Source organism: Lepidochelys kempii, chromosome 3 (genome assembly GCF_965140265.1).
Source record: "Lepidochelys kempii isolate rLepKem1 chromosome 3, rLepKem1.hap2, whole genome shotgun sequence".
Lineage (NCBI taxonomy): Eukaryota > Metazoa > Chordata > Testudines > Cheloniidae > Lepidochelys > Lepidochelys kempii.
Window position 1 is genome coordinate 15,820,814 of NC_133258.1, and position 14,603 is coordinate 15,835,416.

Here is a 14,603-nt window from a genome sequence, read left to right on the forward strand (position 1 = left end):
TCTAACCCATTCTGATCACTAAATTTCTACCATTTTCTCCTAACTGTGGTAATTTTCTATAAAGGACTCAGATAATTTAACTCCAGTAGGAGTTACACTGGGGCAGCAACAGGGCAGAATTGGCTCAGAGCCATTTTGTGACTGCTTGTGGTTTTAACTATACAGGATTTCATCACATCAGCAGACAGTGAGAGCCCACCTGATCCCATTAACACCCAACCGCATCATAGGTGTGGGGCAAGCAAACCACCACAGGTTAAAATCAGCAGGACCAATAACCTTTGTGTGACCCTTAAAGGCACATTACAATCCAATTGCAATGCCTCTCAGACAGGACAATTCACATGTGTGTGGGCATCAAAGAGATGTTAAAAAGGCTAGACCTAAGAGATCAAGGAAGGGGCTGTGCATATGTTTGTGTCTGTCTTCAAGGAGAGACTGCTGAATTGGAATTAATTTGCAAACTGGATACAATTAACTTAGGCTTGAATAGAGACTGGGAGTGGATGGGTCATTACACAAAGTAAAACTATTTCCCTTTGTCAACTGCTGGAAATGGCCCACCTTGATTATCACTACAAAAGGTTTTCTCCCCCCTCCCCGCCCTCCTGCTGGTAATAGCTCACCTTAAGCGATCACTCTTATTATAGTGTGTATGGTAACACCCATTGTTTCATGTTCTTCATATAAATCTCCCCACTGTATTTTCCACTGAATGCATCTGATGAAGTGAGTTGTAGCTCACGAAAGCTTATGCTCAAATAAATTGGTTAGTCTCTAAGGTGCCACAAGTCCTTTTCTTTTTGCGAATACAGACTAACACGGCTGCTACTCTGAAACCTGTCTATATCCTGTAGCTCTATTAATCTTAAAATCAAAGATGTATATATAATGCATGAATCTAATGAATATTACCTATATTGTCTTCAGCTTTTCTATCCCTGTTATGAATGATCAGCAACTGCCTTTTGCAATCAGTGCAGCTGGATTATCTTTGTATGCACAGGAAATAGAATGTTAACTTCAAAGGGTGGGTCCTTGCGGACTCAACAATGAGGAATCTGGACACATGCCGTGCTCAAAACAGTATAAAAGAAAAACCTTGGGCTTGATCTTGCCATCTCTGGTCTGCTGAACTTTAACAGGGAAAGTTTGAGCCCTTGGATGGAGAGCTCCAAGTAATTACTTGGACGCTCTGAAAGATCCATGGAAAATTCGACATCTAAGTTGTCATTTGGACTCAGACTCTAACCTTTTGGATGAACCAGAGAGACTTATTACAAACTGGAAGATTTAACATCACTGTTATTATCCTGATCTACAAATTCTGAAATCAACTGTAATGTATAGGATTCATTTTAACCTCTTAACTGTTTTCCTGTTAAAGGTCTGGCTACCTGCATGGTTTTTGGATAAGATCTGAAGTATATTTTGATCTGGGAAGTGTGTCTGGTTCTTTGGAGCTGGAAGAACCAAATATGTGTGATTCTTGGTTTTAATAATCATTATCACAGAAGTCTGGTTTGTCTGGGCAGTACATAAGAGGCTAGAGGGCCTGAAGAGGGGCTGTCTGTGGCTTCATAATAACTAGTACAGTGTTTTTGAAGCACACATTTGTTATTGGCTTGGTGAAATCTTACAATAGAATGTACCACATGGGGGTACATGCTCTACATTTTGGCAGTCTGACATGAGATTGGCTCTCTTTGCTGTGTTCCATACCAGGCAGCATGACAGAACGTCTCCAATCTCCCCCCGTTTAATTGCCACCACAAAGAATGGGGGGTGGGGGAAGATCGCAAATGGCAGGTTTGCAGAACTGACCCTAAAGATTGTAAGTATCCATGTCAGGAGGGATGCTAAAAACACAATCATGTTCCAAGCAGATGTGTTTAAAAAGGAAAAAAAATTAAATAAAATAAAAAAATCAAATGCTTTCTATAGTTTTCCCCCCAGTGTTAGAGGCACTTTAGGTTTACCAGATTTTCAGCTCAGTCTCAGGACAGCAGGTTTATAAAATCTCTAACACTAATATTTGTATTGCTTTAGTTAAGGCTACAATTCCCGTTTTAAGGAGGGACCCTGTCAATGTTTATCTGAAGATGCTGTGCCTCCTACAGTAATATTAGCAAGTCTCTTTGGTTTTACTTTGTGCATTTGACAGCGCTTTTGCATATAGTCAGTTTCACACTCTCCGTGCTGTACAGTGAGCTTCTCCCTTGTTGGAAGTACCTTAGAAACAAGGGAGACGAAAAAACCCTTAGAAGTTTTTTGGGGGGGTTTCAGAAGTAGGTTCTCAAGACCAAGTTCAGCAGGAGAGATCAGAAATTGGATTTTTAAAAAAGTCAATTTCCAGAAACTTTGAATTATCGTAGAATCAGAGTTAGAAGGGATCACAAGGTCCTCTAATCTAACAGTGTCCCTTTAATATACTGTAACCAATCACCATTTGCTGACAGATTAAAAAAGGGACAAGAGTTTGAGTCAACTTGAATTGGATCTCTTTCGTTGTTGTCAGACTGCACAGATGCCAAATACAAATTTTGGTCATCAGCAATGAATAAGCTCAAGTTGATTTGATTTTTTTAATCTGCAGTGCTTAAAGTGGGGAGCTGAGCCCAACCTGGCTCCTGCTACACAGGGTCACAGCACCACTGAGATTTGGCCCAGCCGTTCCACCCTCAAATTGAAATGCCACCCCATGTGCCGGGGTCAGGTACAAGCACCTGGAGCCAAGCCCAGCCAGCCCCACTGCAGGGTGAGTGCGGTGAGGGCTCTCTCTCTGCAACCCCTGCCCCAATCCTCAGGGCAAGACCCATCCCACTTTGGCCAGTGGAAGGAAACATTGGGAGATATGGCACAATAAGTCCAGGACAAGTGGAGTACCACACCTCACCCAAGGTCATGCCAACACAAGGAAAATGCTATGCTAATATACAATGTTCAATTGACCTCATCCAGGCTAAGGGACAATACAAGCCCTGGGTTACCTAAAGCTTTATTTTGTGTTTCAACATTAAAAGATAATTTTTGTATTCTTATTTCAACCTAGAGCCACCTCAAAAACCAGGAGAGATCATCCAGTGTGAGCACAAACAAGAGACTAATAGGACACTTACATATGAAAAATTGTATCTAAAGTAGGGATGTTGATTAATTGCAGTTACTCAAGCGATTAACTCAAAAAAACCAATCACAATTAATTGCAGTTTTAATTGCACTGTTAATCAATTTCAATTGGTAGTCTATTGTTTAAGTATTTTTGGATGCTTTTCTACATTTTCAAATATATTGATTTCAATTACAAACACAGAATAAAAGCATACACTACTCACTTTATATTATTACTTTTATCATCTTTACAGTGCAAATATTGGTAAACAAAAGAAACTATTTTCAATTCACCTCCTACATGTACTGTAGTGCAATCTCTTTATTGTGAAAGTGCAACTTACAAATGTAGAAATTTGTGTTACATAACTGCACTCAAAAACAAAAACAATGCAAAACTTTAGAGCCTACAAGTCCACTCAGTCCTACTTCTCGTTCAGCCAATGGCTCAGGCAAACACGTTTGTTTACATTTACAGGAGATAATGCTGCCCGCTTGTTGTTCACAATGTCACCAGATAGTGAGAACAGTTTTTCTCATGGCACCATTGTAGCCGAAATTGCAAAGTATTTACGTGCCAGATATGCTAAACATTCGTAGGCCCCTTCATGCATCTGCCACCATTCCAAAGGACATGCTTCCATGCTGATGACGCTTGTTTAAAAAAAAAAAAAAAATACCTTGCAATGCCGGCTACAGCAGTGCCATGAGAACAACTGTTCTCACTTCCAGGTGACATTGTGAACAAGAAGCAGGCAGCATTATCTCCTGCAAATGTAAACAAACCTGTTTGCCTGAGCGATTGGCTGAACAAGAAATAGGACTGAGTGGACTTCTAAGCTCTAAAGTTTTACACTGTTTTGTTTTTGAGTGCAGTTATGTTTTGTACATACTTCTACATTTGTAAGTTCAACTTTCATGATAAAGCGATTGCACTACAGTACTTGTAATGGGGGACCTGAAAAATACTCTCTCTTGTTTTTTACAATGCAAATATTTGTAATAAATATAAAGTGAGCACTGTACACTTTCTATTCTGTGTTATAATTGAAATCAATATTTGAAAATATAGAAAACATCCAAAATAGTTAAATAAATTGTATATTATTAATCATGTACTTAATTTCTTTAATTGCATGCTTAATTGCAATTAATTTTTTTAATTGCTTGACAACCCTAATCTAAAGCCATTAACATCTGGACCGTCAACTAGATCAGAACAGACTATTAAAGTGGCCAAAAACTTTATTAAGGCAAAGTTAAGGTTACTCAGTGACAGCGCAAGTCCTTTCAAAATGTCGAATTCAGACAAACTCAAACTTCTGAAAACCATGAAATACAGAGTTAAGGTAAACACCCCTACATCCTTAACGCTAGCTCCCTGGAGCTTGCAAGAGCCACTGGGAATTATCTGTATCTACTTCAGCTGCATTCACTGTGTTAAGTGTAGTTGTATTGAATGGTTTCAGAGTAACAGCCGTGTTAGTCTGTATTCGCAAAAAGAAAAGGAGTACTTGTGGCACCTTAGAGACTAACCAATTTATTTGAGCATGAGCTTTTGTGAGCTACACGATGAAGTGAGCTGTAGCTCACGAAAGCTCATGCTCAAATAAATTGGTTAGTCTCTAAGGTGCCATAAGTCCTCCTTTTCTTTTTGTATTGAATGGTAGAGGAATTAATTGGGGCAGCTTGGAAGAGCTGTGACTGTGACATGAGGTGATCTCATAGTGAGGTGGGATTCGAGACTAGCCTGTGGATTTAATAATGGGTAGGGGGAAAGTATCGGGTTAGATGGTGTCCCATGGGCAAGCTGTGTGAAGGTGGCGTAAAAGGGTATGAAGTGGTTGTTAAATTTTACAAGCACAGCGTTCTCACGGAGGAGTAGGTTCAGTGTTTGAATGTAGGCCATGTGCAGGTAGCACCTGTCCATTAGTGACAAGGCAGAGTGTGCGTGTGTGTTATGGGCATATGGGACAGTGCTCAAAGAGGGCAGAGTTAGGGGTGTGCAGGCCTACATCTTAACTCCCTATTTCCTGGTTTTCATCCCTTTCCAGTGGGCCATATGGTTGCTCTGAGATTCCTCTCCGGTCCTCCCCCTCCTGTACATTTTGTTGTAATTGAATGGGGACAAGTCAGGCTCTGAAATATCTGCAACATGTAGGGTTGGTGAGAGGCAGGTTTTTCCCCAAAAGGTTCCAGTTCATTCTCAGATTTCTGCCCCAGGCAGGTTTCAGCCTTGAAAGTTGCAGGCTTAGAGGTGTTAAGTGGCCCATTCATCTCCACGAGATGTTCTCAGCTGAAAAAATACCTGATGGAGATGAACACAGCCTGAAACAGCTCTGAGACATGTGAACTGCTCTGTTCATGACAGTGAGTGTTCCCTTCCCCTCTTCCCACAGCTGAAGAGTTTCTGATGTGTGCGCAGTATATCAGCTCTTCACCCCAATGTCAGCAATGTGTTCTTGGTGCATGCATCAAACCTGCCTGCTCCAAGTTCCCCACTTAGAGGGGCACAACTTCCCCAGATCCTGCTTCATATGGAGGGGCTCAGACCCAGAAAGGCAAGTACCCCCCTACTGAGAACCTGGTTCACATGAGGGAGGCTAGGGATTGGGCTCAGACCCCCAAGATGGGCAGGGCCCCACAGGTCATGGCAGACACACAGGACAGGTAGCAGGCTCGGACACCACTGGAGCAGCAGGGACCTCAGAACCAAACTCACAGAGGAAGATAGGGAGTGAGGCTCAGACCCCAGAAAAACAAGCCGTCCCCCCACAAAATATGACTCAAGAGGCAGGGAAGGGGGTCACACCCCATAGATGAGCAGGACTCTCCCAGATATTGCTGTGTACACAGAGGCAGGGAGCAGGGCTCAGACACCCCCAGAAAGGCAAGGCCCCCCACAAATCAGCTCATATTAGGACAGTAAGAGGGGCTCAGACCTCCCAGATCCTGGCACGTGCACACACAGATTCAGATAGACACCAGCTGGGCCTGAGCTATCCAGCTGGTGTATATGTCGGAGGGCGAAGAATCTTGTTAACACCTCTGCCTGCGCAAGCTCAGTGTAAGCTTTAGAAGGGACAACAGGCTCATGAGCATGTAAAGGGGGAAAAAAAAAAGCTGGTTATTTTTAGAGGCTGTTTCTTTGGAACCCCTGGGTCAAGTAGCCCCAAACGTGGATCACTAACAAAAGCCTGTACTCCATGAGACCACTCACATTGCCTTGAAATTTGGAAATCATCTAGATTTTAAGGAACTTAGAAGAGCCAAGCTTCAAACGGAAAGCTGGTCTTCATGTTAACTAGAGCAGAGTAATTGCTCTGCTGTAACAGTGGACTTGATTAACTTTAAGATGGGAAAGGGACCACTCCTGGAGTTATACCCTATCCCTAGTAGGGCCAGCTAGTTCATTTTTTCAGTGTACGAGTGCTCTTCTCATGGCACATTCAGTCTGGTCCAGTGGATGAAACGCTAGATTGGGACTCTGGACTTGGAGTCCAGGGTCTCTTCTTGGCTCTGCCGTCCCTTGCCCAAAGTGATACCTCACCTCTGTGTCCCCTCCCACTCTTATCTTGCCTACAGCCTGGTCTACACTGGACAGTGCTAGGTCAACAGTTCTCCTGGCAGCTTAGCTACCTCCTCTGGGGGAGGTAGAGCACCTACCGTGACAGCAGAACCCCTCCCAGCAGTGTAGGTAGTGTCTTCACTGAAGTACTAACGCAGTACCGCTGCAGCATTTAAAGTGTAAACAAGCCCTAATCTTTAGTGTGGGGACTGTCCCCTATGCTACAGAACAGTGGGGCCCAGGTCTCAACTGAGGTCTCTGTGTACTACTGTAATACAAATAATTGGGATAGGTTAGTAACAATTATTTTCAGCTTGAAGCCTTTGTATAGACAATTACACTTCTAAGGGAAGAAGGAAGCAGCCCCTCTGTACAGCATTTTTTAATCAACATGAGCTCCATTTGAATGGAAATGTGTCATTTTATTTATTGTGCATTTAACCTGGAACATAGGAGCATTTCTACAAATTAAAATAGAGCTAGTAAGTCTGAGCAGGGAAAGCATACAGCTGGGATTCTGATATCTTGGGCACTTGTACCAATTTGCCAGACTGAAAACTCTGCTGTATCAGACACTGCCTAGTCTCCCATTCTCCTGTGCATGCACTAACTAGCGTGGAGATAAGAACTCTGAATAGCCCAGGCGCACAGCCAGTTAGAGGTGGGTAGGTGTGTACCAGAGGGAGTGCAGGCCACCACTCACAAAAGCTTGAGGTAATGGTTTGGAAGCCAGGGCTGTATACAGGGCATCCAGAAGTTATTCAGTTTTGTTCTCCACCCGGACCACCAGCACACAAAAAACAAACAATGCTTGTGTCACTTGGCTTGTGAAAGATTCAAGAAGACAATGCGACAGCCAGGAACTACAAAAGGACATTAGTTAAAAATTAAGGCAGTGTTGATAACAGATTCCTCATTCCCATGACTTTGCTTAGTAATTTCAAAAATCAGATTGAAGTAGCTGACTAAGCTAATACTTCTCATATCAACAGTTGCAGGAGCATAGGTGGCGGGTGGTGCAGGGAGGCTAGCCCCAGCTCCGCCCCTCCCCCATGACAGGAGCCCCATACCCCTGCCTCCCTTATGGCTGGAGCCCTGAGCCACCCCCCCCCACCTGCCTGGAGGAGCCCCGGGCCAAAGCCCCAAGCACCCCCCCACACACACACCCACCCCTGCCTGGAGGAGCGTCTGTTTGATATGCCCCATGCAGGTCTCAGCTGGCTGAGGTGGTGGTACGGAACACGCTACTCAGCTTCCTGGGCTCATCAGTAATCTCCATGGAGTCCAGAGGAAGCTGAATAGCACATACTGTCTCCTTGGCCGCCCTGAAACCTGCATGGGGCATAATAAAATCAAAAACTTCCCCCAAAACCCTGCAACGGGGGGTGGGGGTCTGGCAGTAGCACCAGGAAAGGCAGAACCTCCCCTGGCCTATTATACTCACTGCCCATGTGCAGGAGCATAGCAATGATGAACTGAAACTTGAAGCATAATCCAATTCATTACTCAAATACCAAAGAGTGGACTGCATGAGAAAAAATGAGGGGAAAAAAAAAAAATCTATCTTGTGCAAGACACATCTAGTCAGTATATCAGATTTCAAGTTGTTGCATCAGCACTGTTCTTAGTGCCCAATATGCTCACTGAAGTTGTCATAAGCAGTGGAGAAAAGCTCTCTGCATCCAGCCTGAATAAGAGTTGGTACCCCAATTCTTTCCACCACAAAAAGAGCTGGTTTACATTTGGAAGAGCAGTTCTCATTCAGTCATAACGCAGCGTGCCAGCACATCTCTCTCGTCAAAAGGTGCACTTCCATGAGTTTCCAGTCCATTCAGATATTTTAAGGGTTTAAACATCAAGGCAGTACAGAGACACTTTGGAGTGCTAGAAGGGAGCTTTAACTAGGACAAATTGGGAAAGGGGGAAATTCAGGCTGGCTATCCCGCTGTTTCCATCAGCTCTGGCCATGCTACCCCTTATTTGATTCCCTTCGCTAGCTCCTGTTTCTTTCCACATCAAAGTCAAACTTGTCACTCTCACCTTCATTCCACTGCACAATTCTACCCTTCTCTACCTAGTCCCCCACTCCCATGCCCTCTGCACAGCCCAGTTCTTACCTGGTTTTCTCTCCCACTATGGAATGTTGCACAGACTCCTATGTAGGCTCTCTACTGCTGCTCTCTTGCCCAGATTCCGAAAAAGCACAGGCAACATAATAAAGCTCGTCAGTCAGAAACCCTAAGAGCGTGCAGTAAAACTGAAAGGGACATGTCCATTACTCATCTGAGCTACCAGAGCTTCCTGATGCTTGTTGTTAACCTCAATATTCCTTCCTCTTCACCTCCATGCTCTGCTTGTTACCCCAAGTGTTTTCTTTGTCTCAAATTAGGGCCCAGTTCTGCCACTGTGGGTACTTATGGCAGTAAGCACTAAGCCCAACAGTAAGTGTTCACAAGACTGGTCCTCAAGCTCTCCAGGGCGGAGATACTGTATCTATTGCGATACTCATTCCTCCTACAACTTCGTCATGATTTGTCCAATTTAGAACCTGACTGACTCCTTGCCCAAACGAATCTGCTAACGGTGCCAATGGAAATTTTGGCAGGACTAGTGGCTTGGGACCCTTAGATTGTATGACCTCCTCAGGACCTTGTTGTGTCACCTTATTTCTGTAATGTCTCTCACACACACTCAAGGTTACTAATGGGAAATCAAGGCACTGGTAAACGCAGGAAAGCACATGGGGAAAAAAAAATCTGAGTGTGGTGCACATGACAGTAAGTTGGTAGAAACAAGAGCTGACGCGTAGGCAAGGACAGAGTTATAGTTAGCAGTGAACTTTGATGCTACAGCTGTTAGTCTGTGGAATTGCCTCTGGAGGGAAATGGTAAAATCTCACCACTTGGCACACAAAACTGAACTGGACATCACTAGTAACTGTATAATGGGGAAAATCCTGTACAAGCAGAGTGAACTAGACAATCCACTAAGTAAAGTGAGTTTTCACTTGTTAAAAAGAGTATTTGTGGTACCTTAGAGACCAACAAATTTATTTGAGCATAAGCTTTCGTGAGCTACAGCTCACTTATGCTCAAATAAATTTGTTAGTCTTAGGCACCATAAGTACTCCTTTTCTTTTTGCAGATACAGACTAACACGGCACGGCTGGTACTCTGAAACCTTTCACTTGTTAAATAAGCCATATGAGTAGTTTCATTTATGCAAGGATGATCTGCTATAATTCATTTTCACTTATGCTACTAAATTTTGTTTAAATCAAGCCTAAGTTCTGTCACCTGTATTAAAGTGGGTGACACACCAAATACATGTTTTCCCTTCAGTCATGTAGGACCATTTGTTTGGACACTTCCTGGTGTCAGCTGGTGACAGCTGCTGGTGGTTTTAGCTTCCCTTTACATTATGGGTCTGAAAAGAGCCACCTGTGCAGAGGACAGGATACCTTCTATCCTGGAGAGTAAAATCTCCAGGTCTGTTTCCATTCTCTCCTCCACCCCCAAGAGACAGGGAAGCAAAGCAACTAAGATAACCTGGGTCTTAAACAGAGACTACAAAAGAAAATATGCTGTAAGTTATTTATTTTAACTCGAGTTTAATGATGCGGAGGTTCTTAAGGAAAGCAAATGAGTTCTCATTTGCAGAAGTGTTGAAGATATTCTAATTGGGTTTGGTTTTAAGAGAATACATGAATTTTGCTCTAACCTACCAATAGTCTTCTTAGGTCTGCATAGAATAATGAAATTTAAGGAATATGCAACAAAATTGTTCCATACTAATAAGATGAAACAGTAGCAAGGCCTCATTCAGTCCCCACCTGAAGAGACAATGTGTGACAAGGAAAAGCTGTAATGGTTAGTTACTACCCTAGTACACATGGGAGAAAGGAGACAAATGTTAAATGGGTACAGGGGACTACACATTTCTGTAGCACTTTCTGAACAGCAGGCACTGATCCTGTCCCATCATAAATGGCAACGCTCTCGGACCTCAATAGGAACAGGCTCCCAAGGCCACTAATCAACAAGCAGCACCTCAAATCCCCCTGCCTGCCTTGATAAGAGAAACAAAGCAACAAGTAGGAGAATTCAAGCAAAAGACTGAAAACTGATTAAGTAAAGGTAGATGTAAGCTCCTTTAAACTCATTGCTTTCAGCAATCTGAAAGAGTCACTGCCTGCTACATGTTAAATGACACTGTTAGGAATGACCCAAGGTAAACAATTATGAACACAAGAAGGTTACATAAGGTAATTATTGACTGATCAGATAGCCAGCTGTAGCTTCAGAACCACTAGCCAAGTTGCACTGTTTGTACCAACGGTAAAAACTATGAACAGGCCTTTTATTTTTATAAGTGATTTTTTTCTGAATAGAAACCTCCAAGAAGGTGATACAGATCACTAACCATTTAGTCTGTCAGATCAATTAAATTATCAAGTATGATCAAGTGATAGCCAGGGAAACACGGTCAGTAAGTTTCAGAGCCTGGGGAATGTAGTTCGTTCTCTGTAGTTTGTTGCTGTTTACTACAGGGTGATTTGCTCAACCATTTGTTATGATTGAGAATGAGCCCTTATGACGACCATATTTTGGCAATTTATGAACCTAACCTGACCTATTTTCTGAAAAATCTTTAACATGGTGTAAAAATTAGTGTTCTTTTATCTGAAGGAATAATTCATTCGGTTTTCCATTTAACACCTTTATGATCTTAGATAACTTTTCTTTACCGAGGGATTCTCGTAGAGCCAGCAGTGACTTGCCAACACCCACCCTGATCCAGAAAACAAACATTCCTTAGCTATACAGTTCACTTGAGTACATTATTTACCATCCACCTGGATTAATTCTGACATACCAATTTACTGGTGTCTCCTGGGAAAGGAAATGGGGCAGTCTGTGTGTTAAAGCCTTACCTGCATACATAAACATTCAAATGAACTCTGAACTGTTCTGTAGCCTGAGCACAATGTTAATTTAAGACAGCCAACAGCATTTAGATGTGGTGAGCTTTCACTTCTCTCTCTACAAGGACTGCAGCAAAAACTCACATTTCCCTGGTAAGGTGCTGAATACACAGTGCCATAGCAACAGCAACGCTCAGAATGAGGGAGCTCTCACTGTACCAACCTCAGAAGAGTTCTTAAGTCTAGACAGCAAAATTGCTTCCTTATGAATCCAGATTAAAATCAGAAATTCAAATCTCTCACTTGGGTTTATAATACATGCTATCACAAGTCACCTCCTAAAGTCTCGTACAGGGGCCTTGTACTGATCAACCCTGCAAGAGCCAAGCACAAGACGCAGCCCTGTTAAATGTCTTCAAGATGAGGCTGGCAAATACAGAAGAGGATGCTTGGAATGGTGGGGGATTAATTCATCTGACTTCTATTAAATTTCCCATAATCTCAGTTGTGTTTTATTTCTGATGCAATTAGTTTTACCGTAACTGCCACATTTGTGGGTTAAGGAGTGACATCTATCAGAGATGGCAGAGGCCTAGAAAACTGGACAATCTATTTTCCTGCCAATGCAGGATTGTCCCCTATGCTACCTAGTCTAATATTTTAGAAGTTCAGTTGTTGAAGTCCAGAGTCTTGTGGCTTCCACCCTCTCCCCTGGGGAAGACGATTCTACAGCCTAATACCTCTCTCACTGCCACGAAGGATTCCCCTAATAGTCCGCCGAGAGGAACCCCCTCTCTATTCCACCCTTTTGATCCTAGTGACACCACCCTGGGCAGATTTGGGAGGAGGCAGGCACAGAAAAAAAACAGCGCAAAACTGTGCAGAGATCCCAGCAGCAACACATCCACCCTCCCCCACCACCCAATCACCAGTACAGACTTTTTGCCACCCCAAAGGCAACACATCCACCCCCACACAGCACCCATTGCCGGGGTACCCCCTGCCGGGCAGTGGGAGACGCCAGCTAGGATCCTGTTCCCGGGAGATGCACAGAGGAGGCAGAGAGTCCAGGGGATGCAGGAGGAAGCTCCACCTCAATCCTCTTGGCTGGGGCCGAGGGATTGCTAACGCCCTCCCCTGGCTCTGGGCACCTGCCCGCGGGGGAGAGCCGGGCAGATGGAGGGGGAAGGGGGGGAAATGGTGCCCGCTCGGGGTGGGGTGTTTCCCAGGGTCTCGCCGCAGCATCGCACCATGACTCACTGCAGCGGCAACAAACGGCTGCGCGGGCCGGGCGAGCACCGCGCAGAGCCGAGCCGCAGCAGCCGGGCCAGCCCGGACAAAGGGGCCCGCGGCCCAGCCCCCATCGCCCCAGCCGGCCCCCCGCCTCTCGGGCAGCTGGCGCCTCGTCCTCCGCGAGCGATGCACAGCCCGCCCCCGAGCCTGCAAGAGCAGCCCCACGGTGCGCTGGCCCCCAACCCGCAATGCACAGCCCGTGTGCACTGACCCCGCACCCAGCCCGGGCCCCATCGACCCCAGCCCCCTGAAAAGCCACCCTCCGTGTCCTAGCGCCCCATTAGCGCCCACCCCACCCATCCAAACCCTCGCCCTTCCCCGTGTGCCGCTTACTTCCCGCATCCATCCCCCCACGTGCCCTGCCATGTGCCTAGCCCCCCCATCCACCCCATGTGCCGCAGCCCCCCCATGTGCCTAGCCCCCCAATCCATGCCATGTGCCGTAGCCCGCCCCATCCATGCCCATCCCCCCATGTGCCTAGCCCCCCCAACCCCCCTATGGGCTTAGCCCCCCAATCCATGCCATGTGCCGTAGCCCGCCCCATCCATCCATCCACCCCCATCCTCCCATGTGCGGTAGCCCGCCCTATCCATCCATCCCTCCCCATGAGCCCTGCCCCCGCGGCACTCACAAGGAGAAGGCTGGCGATGGCTGCGGCTCTCCGGCCGGCCCGGGGGAAGGCGGCGGCGGCGCGGCGGGCCGCAGAACCCCCCATGGCTGGCGGCGGCGGCGGCGCGGCGGGGTGCGGGGATGTCACAGCGCCATGGAGCCGGGGCCGGCCGGCAGCGGGAGCAGAGAGGGGCGCGCCTCGCCCGGCGCCGCGGCGTGCACGGCGGAGGAGCAGCCCATCTAGGCGCGGCGTCCTGGGCTGGCCTGGGGCGCTCAGCGCGCGGCGGGGACCCCCGGCTGCGCGGCGCTCCGGCCCTCCGGCCCCAGCCGCGCGGGCTGCAGGCAGCGCGGGAGCAGGGCGAGGCGCCCGCTTCCCATTGCTACCGCGGGGCTGCGCCAGCCTCACCGGCCGGCTTCAAACTAACAGCGCGCGGCGGGGCGGGGCGGGGCGGAGCGAGGAGGAGCCGCGCGAGGGCGAGGCGGGGCACACACACGTGAGGCGGAAAGGGGCGGGGCCTCCCTGTGTTGCGTCACTCGGGGAGGGCACCGCGCCCCCCCCCCCCCCCCCAGCGTTCTGTCTTGGGGGTGGCACTCCGACCCTCCCCCGCCCAGGGACCCAAGCCTACTGCAGTCAATGGAAATCTGGAGAGTCCACTTCCCTGGAGCAGGGATCGCACAAGGGCAGTGGGCTGCAAACAAGATCCTTTTAGCTGGAAGAGCAGACACGCCCTGTGCCACACCTAATACTGGAGCCAAGAGTGGGGAGCAGCTGGGGAGAGCCAGCAAGATGGGGGCCTGGGCAGAGAGGGCCCAGTGGAGGGAGTCGGCTCCAGCCACGAGGGCCTTGAAGGCCAAACTGGAGAGGGGGCAGAGGGAAATGTGAACTGAAGAGAGGGGCTGATGTTGGGGAGTCGGGTCCTGCCACGAGAGCCTGAGGGCGTGCGGCCACCCCAACAGCAGGGGTCCTGCCCGTGGGACCACCACAGCGCTGCCACGTCCTGGGAGGGAGGCCTGGGACACGTGAGGAATAGGCTGGGACTCTTCTTGACTTCAGTGGCTGGTGTAGAAAGAGTACTTCGGAGTAGGGACACCCCTAGC

At 47.0% G+C, this 14,603-nt stretch overlaps 1 protein-coding gene across 1 annotated transcript in view; it reads right to left on the reverse strand.

Moving 5' to 3' along the window:
- Positions 1 to 13,919, reverse strand: part of TNFRSF21 (TNF receptor superfamily member 21) — a 66,581-nt gene extending 52,662 nt beyond the window's left edge. The window contains exon 1 of the mRNA XM_073335809.1: positions 13,528 to 13,919. Within this exon, the coding sequence (XP_073191910.1) occupies positions 13,528 to 13,611 (84 nt within the window). The 5' untranslated portion in view covers positions 13,612 to 13,919. The remainder of the gene's footprint in view (positions 1 to 13,527) is intronic.
- Positions 13,920 to 14,603: the final 684 nt, after the last annotated feature.